Source organism: Erpetoichthys calabaricus, chromosome 7 (genome assembly GCF_900747795.2).
Source record: "Erpetoichthys calabaricus chromosome 7, fErpCal1.3, whole genome shotgun sequence".
In the NCBI taxonomy this organism is placed as follows: domain Eukaryota; kingdom Metazoa; phylum Chordata; class Cladistia; order Polypteriformes; family Polypteridae; genus Erpetoichthys; species Erpetoichthys calabaricus.
The window spans coordinates 3,194,158-3,212,083 of NC_041400.2; the positions used below are offsets into that span (position 1 = coordinate 3,194,158).

General features: G+C 40.1%; 1 protein-coding gene across 21 annotated transcripts in view; it reads left to right on the forward strand.

Moving 5' to 3' along the window:
* The window catches only part of ank2b (ankyrin 2b, neuronal), a 512,663-nt gene that overhangs the window by 429,339 nt on the left and 65,398 nt on the right, over positions 1-17,926 (forward strand). For 11 of the 21 annotated variants that reach the window (XM_051929737.1, XM_051929741.1, XM_051929735.1 and 8 more), the window contains 4 exons: positions 2,467-2,565; positions 4,826-4,980; positions 10,835-11,046; positions 11,331-11,535. In XM_051929737.1, the coding sequence (XP_051785697.1) occupies positions 2,467-2,565; positions 4,826-4,980; positions 10,835-11,046; positions 11,331-11,535 (671 nt within the window). The remainder of the gene's footprint in view (positions 1-2,466; positions 2,566-4,825; positions 4,981-10,834; positions 11,047-11,330; positions 11,536-17,926) is intronic. The other 10 variants (XM_051929744.1, XM_051929746.1, XM_051929745.1 and 7 more) reach the window with 1 other exon arrangement.

A 17,926-nucleotide genomic window follows, 5' to 3' on the forward strand; every position in this document is an offset into this window, starting at 1 on the left:
GAAAGGTAGACGCATGCAGTAATAATATATAAGCACGCTTCAAGACGGAAACTAAACAGCTTTTTTCTAGTGTAAACGGAAATTTATTTTGCAAAATTTTTTCTGAGGCAAAATATGGAATTTTGCTGCAAATTGAATTCATGTAAGTCGTTTTGCTAATCACTAACTCACTTTGTTGCTGTATTTTCACTGTTTAGTAATGATCAGCTGCTTTTGTGCTTTAAGTTCAGCATATGACCTAAACATGTTTTCAATATATACAGGAGGTTGTAGAGACAGGAACGTTATTCAAACACTGCAAACAAACATTTGTCTCTTTTTCAAAAGTTTAAACTGTGCTCCATGACAAGACAGAGATGACAGTTCCGTATCCCAATTAAAAGAATGCAAACATATCTTCCTCTTCAAAGGAGTGCACGTCAGGAGCAGAGAATGTCCAAGAGAGAGAGAAAAGCAGACAATCAAAAATCAATAGGTGCTGTTTGGGCTTTTAAGCATGCGAAGCACTGCGTGGGAAGTATATTGCACGACAAAGCAGCCGCAAGTAAGCCCAGCAGGGAAGGGAGCAATGTGAAGGTAGTCTTTCAGCATTTTTTAAAGGAGCGTCCGTATCCTCTAAGGGTGCGAACAGCCCCCCTGCTCACAATATATTTGAGTTTTATTTAATACGTAATACATGCTCTGATTGGGTAGCTTCTCAGCCATCCGCCAATAGTGTCCTTTGTATGAAATCAGCTGGGCAAACCAACTGAGGAAGCATGTACCAGAAATTAAAAGATCCATTGTCCGCAGAAATCTGTGAACCAGTGAAAAATCTGCGATTATATATTTAGATATGTTTACATATAAAATCCACAATAGAGGGAAGCCACGAAAGTCAAAGCGCGATATAGCGAGGGATTACTGTAGTTGTTTTATTGGCCTCCTCAGGGTGTGATATCTGACACCCGCTTGAATGATTCCCAGTTAAGTGTGATGAGGTCATAGTGAGAGCACCTCTGGATCTTAGGGTCATAGTCTTCTCCTTATTCTCTTAATGTAAAGAGTTGGCAGCTGTCTCAGGTGATTGAGAATTTCAACAAACCCATACGACGACAACAGTCATCGAATGTGAAGCTTTTCATTTACCAGTCAGTCTACATCCTCATCTGTGACATAATGGTTTCTGGGCTCATTCTGCAATACAGGAACACCTTGACGGTGAACCACTGCTTCTGCAGATCTAGAGGAGCCCATTGAAATGATTTGGGTTTGTAGTTAGAATGTTCTCTGGAAATGAAGGCATCTTTATATTTACGAGGCACAGGATTGAATTGCAGACCACAGGGATACGCATAGTATGGTATCCTTGTGGTGGCCTTGGAGCATCTCTGCATAAACCCCAAGAGTTTTGGAAAAGATTTAAAGAGAGGAGAGCGGCCTGGTCAGCCCATGTCAGTAGTGCTACACTACTGAAGTGGTGATGACAGTGATAATGATCACAGATTTTAGTATAGTGCTGTGCTGGCTGCACAACCTCATGGGACTCAATCTAGCTAGTCAATGAAACTCATTTTATTATTGAATAATGCAATTCTTAAAAGTCTTACTCATAAACATTATTTCAAAACTGGACAGTGTAATGAGTGTGTAATAGCTACAGTAAATATGCACGGTTAATACCAGGATATGTGCTGATAGTGACAATCGGGGAAGTCAGATTGGGCAACACTAAAGAATTTATTACATTGATCAAGTAGTGCTGGGGTGTTGTACCGTGTTAGCCATTATGAATGTAGTGAGTAGTCAAGTAAAATGACACCTTTTTTTGGCAAACTAAAAAAGATTACAATATGCAAGCATTCAAGGCAACTCAGGCCCCTTCTTCAGGCAGGATGTAATGTAATTAAATTGATCAGTAAATACAAGGGTGGGATGAACAGAGGGAGTGCATAAGGTACAAAATGAATCTGCCTCGCTCGGCCTACATCCACAAGTCTGTGCCTTCTGTAGTTTTGTATTCAGTAACGCTGCTTATTTTAACTACACGGACTGTACAATATGCCAGCAGACATTTCAGTGTACATAAGTAAACACTTGGAATTAGTAATTTAAGATTCTTTACCCCAACATCTTAAACTAATGCAATTTCAATTGAAAGTTTTTTATTAAGTAGCACACTCTGCTTCATTACTCTGTGTTATAGCCTATAGTGCCCTGCTTATTACGTAGTTCTATCACTTCACTTTAATTTTGGATACCATGCAACTTCTCTTAGTAAAGAAAGCAAAGATTCTGTAGCTGTTTGTTTTATTGTTTTAAGTGTCATATTCTTAGTAAAGTGTTACTTTTTGCTCCCCATATCTTGACAGTTGCTTTGGGGGGGGGGGGGGGGGGGGGGGGATCGTGTGCTTGTAGTAAATCAATGGACGACCTGTGTCACTACCTGTGCTCTCTCTTTTTTAATGCTGCTTTGGATTCATTCAGTAAACTTCACCTTCCAACTGCTCCTCCCCCTCTTAATGAGGGAGAAAGTTTGGTTAGCCGAATTCTGCAGCTCGGGCCTCCTGGAACAAAATTTCTGGGGTAGGAGAGATCCACCAAAAAAGAAAGAGGGTCCAGATGTTGGCCTTCTGTTTTCTGTTACCTTTGTGACTTTTTTTTTTTTGGTTTTTGTACCCCCACATTTTACTTCTACCTTTGTTGTGGTGGCTGTTGATGTGTTTTATTTATTTATATTTTCATTTTCACAAACCTGTGTGTTGTGACGGTGCTTCTTTTATGTTTCAATTCAAATGATGCTGTGCTCCCTTCTCAATTGTAAATCCATTTTTGCTTTTTAGTTTTAGCATGGTCTTCTCATAGGCCCTTCATTTGTGTCGCATCCCGTATAGTGAGGCATTGGGAAGCCTGAAGCAAATTTCTAGTAGAGCAAACTGTTGGTCATGAAAATCAAAATCAATTTTGTTTCTAAAAGAAAGGCAAATCTTTTAAATCAGTTTCATTTTGGAAGATCTGGATATTGTGGCACTGCAGATTTATGTTTAATCATTTTTTTTTCCACATCAGATATTTGCGACTGCAGAATTTAATCAAAACTAGGAGCAGGTAATATGCTCATCTAGAAGTCTATTAAAATCTCAATTTATGTTGTTGTAGTGCACCAGCATTCAGATGGTCCTTGATTTACATTGCACTAACTGTTATAGCTGCTCAGTAAATAACATCTTCATGCTGCAAGTCTGTGCATTCCGAAGAATTGTTTGTGTGCCACGATTAACAAATGCACAACAACTCTGCAGTTTGTAATGCCATTGAGTAATAAATGTTAATGGTGGACTGTTTGTAGCATCCCATGGCAGAGGCCATCGCTGCTGGGTAATTCTCTTTATTGGTTGGACAGACAGACAGACAGAGACTGGAAAGATGCTCTTATTCTCACACACATTATTAAATACAAAGTTTAATACATCAGCACTATTACTCCCCCAGTTTCTGCTTCCATTCAGATGAATATTTGATGTGTGCTGGTTACCTCACCACCAGTATTCCAGTACATGCCTCCTATTCTGCACATACATTCAAATAGTTGCTTGAAAAATTCATAAATAAACTCAGTTCATGATTAAAAATCATCACTATTTTTCACATATAAGGAGTAAGTGAACCACCTAATGTGTTCTTTACCCCCACTACACTTTAATACAAATTTAAGTTTCAAAATCAACTTGTCCCTCTGAGTAGAACACTCCCCAAATTTTACCAAAGACTCTATCTATCTATCTATCTATCTATCTATCTATCTATCTATCTATCTATCTATCTATCTATCTATCTATCTATCTATCTATCTATCTATCTATCTATCTATCTATCTATCTATCTATCTATCTATCTATCTATCTGTCTCTCTATCTCTCTATCTCTCTATCTATCTCTCTCTCTATCTATCTATCTCTCTATCTATCTCTCTATCTATCTATCTCTCTATCTATCTATCTCTCTATCTATCCTTTCTTTCTTGCAAAAAGCCAAATAAAGTTGCTTCTATCTAAAATGTCCGTCAGGTTAATTCACCACTATAGACCAGGACAGAATGAAGTTTTGTAAAGAGTTGGTTTCCTAACTTCCATCCAGCTCTGGAGAAGGAGAGAAGCTTTAGCTTCCTGTGATTCTGTAATGGAAATAAGTGGGTCCCAAAAATGGCTCATTGGGTTATTGAACCATTTACGACTGACACCCTCCCCAGGGCTGGTTCCTGCCTTTAATGTGTATTATGATTATTAGTTTATTTAATTTTTTTTTTTTGACTTGTCCATAATAAGATCCGCAGGGATGTTGCTAAATCTGTGGAGTAGGTTTACCATGACCCAGCCTGGTATGAAGTGTCAAAAGTGTAAGATTAGTTGGCCTGACCACAGAATGTCTCACACACTCTGTTTCTGTTTCTCTCTTCTGTCCCTTTTTTTTATAACCCTCTTATTTGTTTCTCCACTTCCACATTTTACAGTATATATATGCAGTACATATCCCTAACATGCTGTTGATTACTCAGGTCTCCTATCCCAACTCTTGTTATGGAGATAGAAATATTGCTTATGTATACAAATATCATTTTCATTGAAGTTGAGATATCAGGTGTATCAAATGTAGCTGCTATGTAAATCAAGGACTTTCTATATTCAACAATAAATTAGAAATATTTGTTTTATAGTTTAAAAGACTTTGAGTGCTTTTTCAAATTCAGCAGATTTTAGTTACTTTGCTACAGGCTTTACCAACTCGTTTTTGCCATGAAATGTTCCCCTTGTCAGATTGGCTTACTTCTGTTTCTTTATTGGCTCAGACCAGTGATCGTGGAGATTCCGCACTTCGCAGCACTGAGAGGGAAGGAGAGGGAATTAGTAATCTTACGGAGTGAAACCGGAGAAAGCTGGAAGGAGCACCAATGTGAATTCACAGAAGAGGAGCTTAACGAGATCCTCAATGGCATGGATGAAGGTACATAAATTGGAATGTTCCTTATTTTACTGAGCATTTTGCTGTTTTACATGGCATGGTGGTGCACAGGTTAACACCACTATGTCAGGGATCCAATGTCCTGGTTTTAAATCCTGTACCGGCTTGTTGTGTGTGTGTGTGTGTGAAGTTTGTATCGCCTTGTCTACTTGGATTGTTGTTGGCCCCCAGTGTGAGTGAAAGTGTAGATGTGTGTGAATGTAACCCTACAATGGACTGGTGGCCTCTCCAGGCCAAAATAGGCAACAGTAAAGATTTTATTACATGGATAAATAAATAACAAGGATTAGATAAACATACAATGTCATGCAGTGTCTTATACCTACAGTATATATACACCATCAATTCACAGATATTTGGTCTTAGTGACACCAGTACTCTGAATGATATCAGGAAAGTCAGAATAGGCAACAGGAAAGAATTATTTTTAACACCAGAATTCTTGAAGCCTTCAAAAAAAGGCTTTTAGGTTTTAGGAATTCTAGTGTTAATGGATAAATAAATACAAGGGTGGGATAAACTGGAGGGAGTATACAAGGTACAAAACTAATTACCCCCTCTCAGCCTTTGACTTTTTTTTTTTTTTGTATTCAGTGCTTGCAGGGTCCGCTCCAGGAACCCCACGAGCCTGAACTGGTTTAACACGTTGATTCTCACTATGAGAAAAAAATGGTGAATTAGTTCCTAACACCAGGCTATTATGTTAATCTGCTAATTAGATCAATTTTATTATTGAGCAAAACACACAACAAAAAGTAGTGTCTCGTAAAAACTTTTTGAGTTACCTCGTAGTTGACACATTGGAACAGAAAATTCAGTAACACTTTAGTGTAGGCACTTCAAAAATACATCATGTACTCTTCTGTAATAAGAATGGAGGCTTCTTTTGGTCTTCATAACACTTCTAAAACATCAGTAGTCAGTTATTCATCTCTGTGCATATTGACATGATGGTTAAATGACTTGTTAATAGGAGAAGGATGGGTAGCATGGTGGCATAGTGGGTAGCGCTGCTGCCTCGCAGTTAGGAGTCCTGGGTTCATTTCCCGGGTCCTCTCTAAGTGGAGTTTGCATGTTCTCCCCATGTCTGCATGGGTTTCCTCCCACAGTCCAAAGACATGCAGGTTAGATGCATTGGCGATCCTAAATTATCCCAAGTGTGTGCTTGGTGTGTGTGTGTGCCCTGCGGTGGGCTGGCACCCTGCCCGGGGATTTGTTCCTGCCTTGCGCCCTGTGCTGGCTGGGATTGGCTCCAGCAGACCCCCGTGACCCTGTGTTAGGATATAGCGGGTTGGATAATGACTGACTGTTTGAATATGAAGGATTCCCAGGTCTTACACTAAACATGGAATATCAAGAGGCATGTGTGTCTCCGTTAAGCCACCTCAGGTCTCTCCAAAGTGAAGTTTTGTTAGTCGCTCACATTGCACTCCACTGATGCATTGTATACTGTATGTTATGAAGACCAAAGAAGTGTTTGCCAAGATCTTGTTACATAATAGTGAATGAATAACAGATGCAGTATCTAAACTAAATTGTTTGCGTGATAACTCCTCGGAGTCTAACAAGTCCGATCTTGCACAATGTGTTGCACTCAAATGTCACAGCTTCTATGTAGTAGGGAGACACCAATCAAGAACAACATGTATTTATATAACACACTTTCATACAGGAAAGTAGCTTCAGTGCTTTACAATAATAATAGCTAAACATAGTTACATAAAGAAAGTCAAAACTAATGAAAGATTATTTATAGCAGTAGAGAACCTTGATGTCCAGCTTAATTACAAACTATAGTCAGATGGCCAGGGAGGACAGCAAAATAAAAACTGAAGTTGGCAGGATATTGGAGAAAATAAACCTGCACCCTTACAATTAACTTTGCTTGAGAAAATATGTGCTAAGCCGCCGGCCTTCTTTCCTTCACACTCTGACTGAGTAAAATTAAAGTTTGATGGGGCTGCTTCAGTAAGTACTTACAGATCCATCACTAATGAACCACATTGCACATAAAATTAAAAAGTGTATTCTCCTATCAGTAATAAGACCATTAACATAAAATAGTTTTCTAGTTAGTGCTCTAATATTAAATAACGCCATAACCAGGGTTTTGGAAAAGGCGACAGCGCGGACACTGTAGTCCAACTAGAGATACTTAGAAGGTTACTGACATGAACACCAAACTGTCTGTGTCTGTGCTCTTTAGAGAATCTATAGGTCATAATTTTCGGCTCAGTATAATGCACCTCTTTAGCTTTGACTTCTTGCATATTTATTTCCTTTTTCTAGAAGGTCATGACCGTTAATATGACTATTGGAAGGTAGTCAGGAATGTTTTATTACCTTTGTAGTGTTTGCAGATTGGAGGTTCTGTTTGTAGAAGCGTCCTCTCTCACAGAAGAGCTCCCATCATCGATGAAGTCACTGAGTACCCTGCAGAAGAACTGAAACCAGTCATTCAGGGACAGAGATATTGAGATTGCATGTAGTTCTATATATGTAAATGATTTCAGTAAAAAATAAATATCCAAAATATGTCTAAGAAGTAAAAAAAATAATGAAATACATTGGAACCTCAGTTTGCAAGCATAATTCATTCCAGAGACGTGCTCGCAGTCCAAAGCACTCGTATATAAAAGTGAATTTCCCCATAAGAAATAATGGAAACTCAGATGATTTGTTCCACAACCCTAAACTATTCATATAAAAATGATTAATACAAAATATAAAGTAAAAATACATAAAACAAATTAACCTGCACTTTACCTTTGAAAAGAATCATGGCTGGTGTGAGTGAGTTTCTACACTCTTGTGGGATTCCACCTAACGGGACGACACGCGGAAGAGCGTCCCAAAGTAATCGCAGTCTCCCAGCGCTGTAGCAGTTCGCCGTAAAAGCGAATCCGAAAAGATTGCGGACATGCTATAAGCGCCTGCCGTCGATGGGTGATACAAGGAACAAGGAACATTATAAATGCACAGGGCACAGTACTACTTGGCCACGACCCTGCCTGACTGCTGTGTCTGTGTATAGGAGAGTGTCAGATCTCGCTACAATAAATAACTGCGCTGTTACTGTTTCAAGCTGAATAAAGTTGGTGTCGCTAAAGTACTGAGACTCGGCCTTGTGTTTTGGGGCTCATGACAGGGACTTGCACGTCACAGCACACAGTCACAGTCACAATGCTGTAGTAAACAGTATACGCTCATACGGTTGTTGACTATATGAGTGAGGCACGCTGACTCAGACGGAGAATAGGAGATGATTGCCCACAATCCCGCAGCGAGTGAGAAAGAGAAGAACCATCAGCTCAGTTGTGATCACATGACGCTCAGCAGACAAAGTTTATACATGCTACTCGTACTGCAAGATCTCGCTCGTTTATCAAGTCAAAATTTATTAAAAATTTTAGCTCGTCTCGCAAAACACTCGTAAACCAAGTCACTCGCAAACCGAGGTTCCACTGTATTGTGTTTTGTGACACCTCACTAATTTCACATACCCTCACATACCCATTATCCTCTTATTTACATATGTTACCCCCAAATTTGCTTGTACAGGGTGAGCCAAAATGAAGTACCACATTTCTCAAGGTCATTGTGCGAGGTAGGGTTGCGGTGGGGGGGTCCTTTGATAGGTGATCCCATGTAGTTTTCAGTCGGCCACATGCCTTTGTCTGGTGTGCACCATGTTTTCGCTGTCAGTTTTCTTCAGTAGCAACAAATTAATCATCGCTACGCAACGCACCTTCTGAATGCACTTCAACATTCCTCCTAATGGTGACGTCCCAAATCAGAAACCAATTCTTCAGTGGGTGGCTAAATTTGGAAACATTGAACAGAAAATCTCCAGGCTGTCCTCGGACTGTATGAACACCTGAAAACATCTGAGCTTCTAAGGACATCAGTTTTGCAGTCTCCTAAACGTTCAGTGCGCTTCTGCCTCAGGCGTTTCCAACATGTCTTTGATTTTGCATGAGGACCTTAATTTACATTCTTACAAAATGATGGTAGCACAGGAACTCGCTGAGAGAGACTGGGATAACCGTAGAGAGTTGTGCGCCAACATTTCTGCAAACCGTTCATCGAGATGCCATCGTCCTGTGACATCAGTGACGGGGCACAGTTCCATTTGACTGGTTGTGTAAATAAGCAAAAATTCCCCTGTTGGGCTGAAACCAACCCTTGTAAACTTCATCAGAGATGGTGTGCCATTGCAGAATTTGGTATTATAAGGCCTTATGTTTTTGAGCAGGAGGGTAGTAATGGTCACAGTCACTTCAGAATGTCACATTGAAGCTCTAGAGAACGTTTTGAAGCCCCAACTGGAAGAAATGGATGTGGTGGATGCCTGGTTTCAACAGGATGGAGCAACAGCTCATACGGCACAGAGATCCATGCAAGTTTTGTGGGAGATTTTTCCGGGGAAGCTGATCTCCCTGTACGGCGATGTTGGGTGGCCTTCGTGTTCGCCTGATCTCGCTCCGTGTGATTTTCTTCTTGTGGGGCTCTCAAGTCGAAGGTATACACACAAAACCTTGAAGCCCTCATTGACACTACTAACTGCTCCCAAAAGAGTCATGTGAGCATTGAAGACATCATTTTTAAAAACAGTGACAAAAATCTATTTTGTGTTCCCTTTCTTGTGTCGTAATGAAATTTATTTTATCTTGTGGCATTTTTGTAGAATAAATGTTTGAAATGTGGTGGTACTTTTTGGCTCACACTGTATCTGGTGCCACAGTCCAGAAGTCGGCCTATGAGACCGTCTACCATGAGTTAACTCGTATTTAGCTGTCAACATGCTAAGCAGGAATCATTGAATGACCGTTAAAGAGCGCTGGGTTTGTGTCCTGGGGGACTTTGTCTTCATTCTACACTCTCATTTTTTTTTTAATTTCCCCATGGGATTAATTAAAGTTTTATCTAATGTAATCTAAGAGCAAAAATAAATGAATATTGTGTACACAAAGTTTCATTGTACAGACAGCATTGAAATTCACTGTAGGTTTACAGGATCCTTATTGTCACATGTGCAGAGTTCACAGTGAAAGTCCTACTTGTATGGCTCATCAACATACAACACGTCACCAGTCTCTGGTGCCGTAATTAGTCAATAGCAACAACAATCACATTTATTTCTATAGCATGTTTTCATACAAATCATGTTGCTCAAAGTTCTTTAGAAGATGCCAATGAGTTAAAAAAAAAAAAATTGCAAGTAAAATGAAAAGAATAAAAAAAATTGAGTCCAAAAACATTGTCAAAAAGTCCTATGTCTGAGAGAGAGAGAAAAGAAGGAATCACATTAGTCTTTTAGGAAAATATTTTTAAATGGCCACCATTTCATGTTGTTTGTTAAAATGTTTCAACCTCTTAACCTGTCAGCAAATGATGAAGTGTTGTGACCGCTAAGACCACATCCCTGGCAACTGGGAAGCCATGTCCTGACAACGGTCTCACACACTGGCAGCGACCATAACTAAACTAAATGTCAGAATCCCACAAAATATTTTCAATATTAAATACATTTTTAATGCAAGAACGAAATATTTGGAATCCTCATAATCCAAATCCAGATAAGGAACGATTAAAGAACAGAACATTAAGAGGAGGCTAGAAAAATGAAGAAAAAACCTCATCATAACGCTTACTGTGTCAAAGATGACACCCGAAGCAGCTCCGTCTGTAGTGGCAGCATGGGAGGCTGAGTGTTGACTTGTCTGCACTCGATTAGCCCAAAGTGCAAGAAGACAAAACCACTTGGACTTGAGAAATAATTGTCTTGTGCAGTCCACTGACTGATTTTTACATTCATGTGTTTTTATTGCTGTAGAACTCGACACACCTGAAGAACTGGAGAAAAAGCGAATTTGCCGCATCATCACCAGAGATTTCCCACAGTACTTTGCAGTGGTTTCTAGAGTCAAACAGGACAACAATCTGATTGGACCAGAAGGTGGCGTCCTAAGCAGTACTGTGGTGTCACAGGTCCAAGCCGTCTTTCCTGAAGGGGCCTTAACTAAACGGATCAGAGTTGGCCTACAGGTAAAGGTGCTTTGATTATTTCTGTCAGCCTACTTAGTTAACAGATATTAACTGGGGTGCAACTAGTGTGTCCTGTAGGTGGCGTTGCAGCACCCATAACCCCCAACACTGATACACAGACGCAAGTTCCGGGTTCAAATGATCATTTATTTATTAAAAATACATGCAAAAGGTTTTTTCAAACATTGGCACAAGCACAATATTACTGAATAGTAGCATGGTTACTGTATATTAGTTTGCCATGGAAATAATTGAATTGCTTATTTTTTTCTGTCTGTCTTTAGGCCCAGCCAATGAGTAGTGAGGTTGTGAGAAAGATTTTGGGCAACAAAGCAACATTTAGCCCGATTGTCACCTTGGAACCCAGGAGAAGGAAATTCCACAAGCCAATCACTATGACAATTCCAGTTCCTAAATCTTCCACCGACGGAATGATGAATGGATACGGAGGAGATACTCCAACACTCCGACTACTATGCAGTATTACAGGTACATTCAGCTCAGTGTGACGAGTCATGTAGTCACTGCTGACTGTCTGATGTTCTGAAGTCCTCACAGGTGGTGCAGTGGTAGTGCTGCTGCTTTGCAGTGAGAGACTGTGGAAGATTGTGGGTTCGCTTCCCGGTTCCTCCCTGTGTGGATAGCACTTTGAGTACTGAGAAAAGCGCTATATAAATGTAATGAATTATTATTAATTGAGGAAATAAAGACAGGTGTTTGTAAAGTGCATAGTCACTGCTGGGATATTAAAAATGCACACCAAGCTAACACACAATGACCTTGTTTGATTGTTACGTTTCAAAGATAGATGGCTAGTTGGGGAATAAACGGTCCTTTATTTTTATTTTATTATGACTGCACTTTATTGTGCAAGAGAGAAATGCAGACATGCACAATCAATTACACAGATAGGAAGTCGTAAAGTAAGAAATACACAATACATGTCATCTGTGGTTTCATAAAACTGATCGGTTTCTGCCACAGATTAAATAATCTAGATGAAATAATAAATCAAGATGAAATAACTCTAACCATAACTTTGATGTTGTTTTTGTCTTTTGAGATTAAAAAGAAAAGACTGAAGTGTCAATACTTTTCTCTTTGCTGTGTTAGCCCAATAGTTTAAAGTCATAATTGCACTCAACCCTCATACATATGGGTTGTAATTTGGTTTAATATGTGCTTCTGGTGACACGGCATCATATAGTAGCCTGGCAGATTTACCATTTATCTACGCTTGTATAGTGCAGCTGTGCATATGTTTAATATCCTTACTAATAAGTACATGTATGTATGTATTTATTTATGATGCTCTCACTGTCTTTTCATTGCCACTGTGAACTGAGCACACTACTATGAGCTGTGAAAATCGCCACTTAACTCTTTCAGGGCCGGTGTCGACTTTTATCAAAAGGAGGGTTTGACGATGGTAATCAACAGTAAGCGGTGACAAAACCTGCCATTATGTTTTTGGTGGACTCTCTTTGCTATAAGGAAAGTTAATTTCATCGATTTGACTGACATTCCCTGCGCTCAAGTGAGCAGCGAGAGGTAAACAATGGCAGAAATGGCATTGACAATCTGGGGAGAGATTGAAGCGAATGCATAAATCAAAAATACGCTGTGGAGGACGTTTGCATATTACTACTGAATTGGACTCTGATATAAGTGATCGAAAACAAATATGAGGTACCAGCATCAGCGGATCATAGTCCTGAACAGGTTTGTGCAGCTGATGCACCAATGGCAGCGTTCACTTGGGAGTACCACCACTTATAATGACAAGAAGTACAAACCATATTGCGATGTACTGCGCCTGCTGCTGCTGCCCCTGCCACGCAAAGTCAACCTGGCAGCCAGCCTGCCGCACATTTCTGGCAAACTTGTAGCCACAGCGTGCAGCAACAGAAATTTTATGTTGATTTCTGTGTGAAACCATTGCTTTGTCTGCTTTCAGAAAACTGTGTATTTTGGAAAAAAATATTCAGCCCTCAAAGAGTTAATGTGTGCTATAAATAGTTGGCTTATTTTTATTTTATTGATTAGTACAAAATCCACAGTAAATATTGATTACTTATTTGCAATTGATGACCCACAACCCTTTCACATCTGAGAAAGCATACTGAAGGCCTTTTGTACCACCGAGGAGTTTTGATACATTTTTCATTCCGTTTTCTTCTCATAATTTTGGTTGGGGATTTTCATTTAGGACTGAAGCCAGAAAGAACTTCGCAATGCAAGGAGTTGTAGGAATCTGGGACAAATCGTTGAGTCATGGATTTGAAGCAGAAACCTTTCCAGTCTTTAAGAAAGATTAAACGTGGGGGTAACTTGGCTATTAGTCAAACAAACGTGCGACAAACTGACTGAGTCGGCTCCTCACTTTTTCTTATTTCTTATGTTCTTGAGTGGCAACTGCCTGGGCAGGCCTAGAATCTTGAATGGCAGCCATCTGAGTGGAGCTAGAGTCTTGAGTGGTAGCTAAGTGAGTTGGGCTAAATTCTTGAATAGTAGCAGACTGGGACCGGGTTCAGTGCTTGAGTGGCAGCCAGTTGGGTGGATCTGAATGCATGAACAAATAACCGAGCCATGGAGGTGGAACAGAAAACTTGACAATCTTTAATGGATAAGAAAGAAAGAGAGACAAATGTGTTTGGCCTTTTACAGAGGCTCTTTACATAAACAGGTAGATAAGCAAGTAAATAAATACACACACCCACTTGGGTCTAAACACAAATAAGGAAGAAAAGCTCTGACTTGGCTGTCAAAGTCAGAGTGAGGCATCGTGCAGAATCGTATTTCTGTTGATATCAAGAAGCCCCTGAAGTGTTTCCTGACACACTTCTGCTGAATAATTTTGTAGCTGAAAGTCCTTGGTGTTGGTGTGTAGCATTGCTCATAATGGCAGACAGTTTTGTTTGAATTCTATCCCTCACTACAACCTCCAGGGGGTCTGGACTGTGTCCTATAAGTGAGCCTGCCCTTTTAATTAGCTTGTTGATTCGATGGGCCTCTCTTGAAGTGATGTTACCAGACCAGCACACCACAGTGTAGAAAATCCCACTGGCCATCACAGAAGATATGAAAGATGTCATTTCCCACATTAAATATTAGATATTTGGACAGCTTACCTATTAGCTAAATAAATGAGTGACAAATGGACTGAATGGTCTCCTCTCGTTTTCTTATTTTGATATTCCTAGTATATTGTTACTGGAAAAAGTTCAACATTATTAAGGATAAGAAGACCTTTTTTTTCCCAAAACAGAATTTAAAGTTTGGAGGAGAAACAAGATTACATTTTCTTTTAGCATGCAAAAAAGTTAGTTTTGGAAACATTGCTGAAGTTGTGCATTACACTGGACATTGAAGATTATGTCCCCTGAATACTTTTGATGATATCCTGTGGATTTTTGCTGATCAAGAAAATCACCTTTACATTTTCTTATCACATACCATTTTTTTTGGAGTCCCCTATTTTTACAGTTTCCTTTCATATTCTGAGTATACATACAGTATACAGTGCAATACCTACAACTGGAACATGTGTTGTCATCTAAACGTAGTGGCACTGGAGCTCAGATTTACCAAAGCCTGTTGTTTCATTTGCAAATGGAGCAGCCATGATAATGAGTCTCATTACATTAACAAGAGTGGCCATTCCAGGGCAGAAAAGTGTGGCATATAAACCACTTGTTGGCCTAAGAAAAAAATTTGTGAAAGCCATGAACAAGGAAGGTGAAATATTTCAACATTTGAGACGGTGTTTCCACGAATAACTGACTCCAAGATTAAGGAAGGCATTTTTGTTGGTCTACAAATTTAGACGCATCACCAATGACAAGCGGTTTGAGGATCTGCTAGTCTTGCTGATGGAATCACATGGAAGGCATTGAAGGATGCTGTGGAGAATTAATGGGAACTACAGAGCACCAGACATTTCCCTGCTGCTTGACAGCATGTTTCAAGCACACACCACCATGAAGGACAACACATCTGTAAAGATTCATATTCTTCATTCACACTTGGACTTCTTTCCTGCTAATCCTGGTGCACAGCCAGTCATGAATATTGTGAAACGTTTCACCAGGATGGACACTGCAACAATGGAGATGTGGTATCGGGGCAAGTGGAATCCATCAGTGTTGTGTAGGAATGATGAAAAGATGATTTTCTTTCCTTGGTTGATTGGCAGAGCCAGTAATTGATCAAATAATTCGGCAAGTCTACTTTCTTTACTTTACTGTTCTCTGTTTTAAGAGACGGTCCCCAGCTTTTACACTTGTATCAACGTAACTGAAGCCCACTAGTTTTAAGAAACAGAATAATACAATTTATTGATAAACTCACGGTTTATAGAAATATATCTATCATATACAGTACTGTGCAAAAGTTTTAGGCAGGTGTGGAAAAACTGCTGTAAACAATGCTTTCAGAAATATAAATGATTGTTTATTGTTATCAATTTACAAAATGCAAAGTGAGCAAAGAAAAGACAAATCTAAATCAAATCAATATTTAGTGTTCCTACCTTTTGCCTTCAAACCAGCATCAATTCTTATCGGTCCACTTGCACAAAGTCAGGGATTTTGTAGGATTCTAGTCAGGTGTCTGATCAACCAATTGTACCAAACAGGTGCTGATGATCATCAATGTCACACGTAGGTTGAAACACAGTCATTAACTGAAACAGAAACAGCTGTGTAGGAGACTTCAAACTTGGTGAGGAACAGCCAAACTCTGCTACCAAGGTGAGGTTGTGGAAGACAGTTTCATGTCATGGCGAGATTGAGCACAGCAACAAGACACAAGGTAGTTCTACTGCATCAGCAAGGTCTCTCCCAGACAAAGATGTCAAAGCAGACTGGGGTTTCAAGATGTGCTGTTCAAGCTCTTTTGAAGAAGCACAAAGAAACGGGCAACGTTGAGGATCGTAGACGCAGTGGTCGGCCAAGGAAACTTAGTGCAGCAGATGAAAGACACATCAAGCTTATTACCCTTTGAAATCGGAAAATGTCCAGCAGTGCCATCAGCTCAGAACTGGCAGAAACCAGTGGGACCCAGGTACACCCATCTACTGTCCGGAGAAGTCTGGCCAGAAGTGGTCTTCATGGAAGAGTTGCAGCCAAAAAGCCGTACCTCCGACGTGGAAACAAGGCCAAGCAACTCAAGTATGCACGAAAACATAGGAACTGGGGTGCAGAAAAATGGCAGCAGGTGCTCTGGACTGATGAGTCAAAATTTGAAATATTTGGCTGTAGCAGAAGGCAGTTTATTCATCGAAGGGCTGGAGAGCGGTACAATAATGAGTGCCTGCAGACAACAGTGAAGCATGGTGGAGGTTCCTTGAACGTTTGGGGCTGCATTTCTGCAAATGGAGTTGGAGATTTGGTCAGGATTAATGGTGTTCTCAATGCTGAGAAATACAGGCAGATACTTATCCATCATGCACTACCATCAGGGAGGCGTATGATTGACCCCAAATTTATTCTGCAGCAGGACAACGACCCCAAACATACAGCCAAAGTCATTAAGAACTATCTTCAGTGTAAAGAAGAACAAGAAGTCCTGGAAGTGATGGTATGGCCCCCACAGAGCCCTGATCTCAATATCATCGAGTGTGTCTGGGATTACATGAAGAGACAGAAGGATGTGAGGAAGCCGACATCCACAGAAGATCTGTGCTTAGTTCTCCAAGATGTTTGGAACAACCTACCAGCTGAGTTCCTTCAAAAACTGTGTGTAAGTGTACCTAGAAGAATTGATGCTGTTTAGAAGGCAAAGGGTGGTCACACCAAATATTGATTTGATTTCGATTTCTCTTTTGTTCATTTACTGCATTTTGTTGATTGATGAAAATAAATGATTAACACTTCCATTTGTGAAAGGATTCTTTGTTTACAGCATTTTTTCACACCTGCCTAAAACTTTTGCACAGTACTGTATCTCTCTCTCTCTTTGTGTTTGTATGTAAGATAGAGCCATAAACCAGGATGCAGTCAGACTAGACACACAAACATGTAACACAGAAGAAGCTGGCTGTTTACTTGCCATGTAGAGTTCTTATTTATTTGGCACAGATGAATAGTTTTACAATACCCGGTCTTTAAAGATGATATCCAGTGTTGAGTGAAGTTGTTGCTTTGTTGCTGCTCCGGGTTCAAGCAGAGGATTCTTCTCGTGTTGGAGTGCGCTCTTTCTCTTTGCGGCATGATTCTTTGTTTGTAGTGTGCAGCACTTTCCTCAGTTAGTCTCTTTGCTGTGTCATCTGCAGCTTCATAGGGAAAAGCATTATACCTTTTGGCAGAAGAGTTTAGATGCTGAATTACCCTTCTTGAAGGGATGGCTGCTTCTCGGCCTTCTGACTGGCTCAGTGTTTAGCTTGGCAAACTGGATCTTAACTCTGATGTTCACACAGAGAAGAGTTTGTCAGCTTCGGCTCCCCAAGGAAAACTGCTCTTAGCTTTATAGTTTCAGTCATTATGGAGTATGAGAGCAGAAGTTCTGTGGGACTTCCTTCAGAGTTCCCTTGTGAGAGCCTGAGTGTGTTCCCCCAAGGGAATCTTTTGGATGATGCAAAGAGTTTTAAGGGAATGTGTAATCTCCTGCTTGGATTAAAGTCCTTTGCAGTTGCAAAATCAGTGTCTCCTCATAGGTGAGGTCTTCTTTCCATCAGAGTTGTCTTTCCATAAGTTACAAGTCTTTCTTCTGCACCTTCTCGGTCAAGAAATCTGCAGAGGAAAGATCTCACTTGAACTCTTATTTACACCTTTGTTATCAGATGCAGTCCAAGCAGATCCTGGTACAAGCTGCAGTTCAGTCACATATTTTGTAATCCAAGTGGGTGTTTTGAGCAGCTGGATGTCTCTTAAATCTGCAG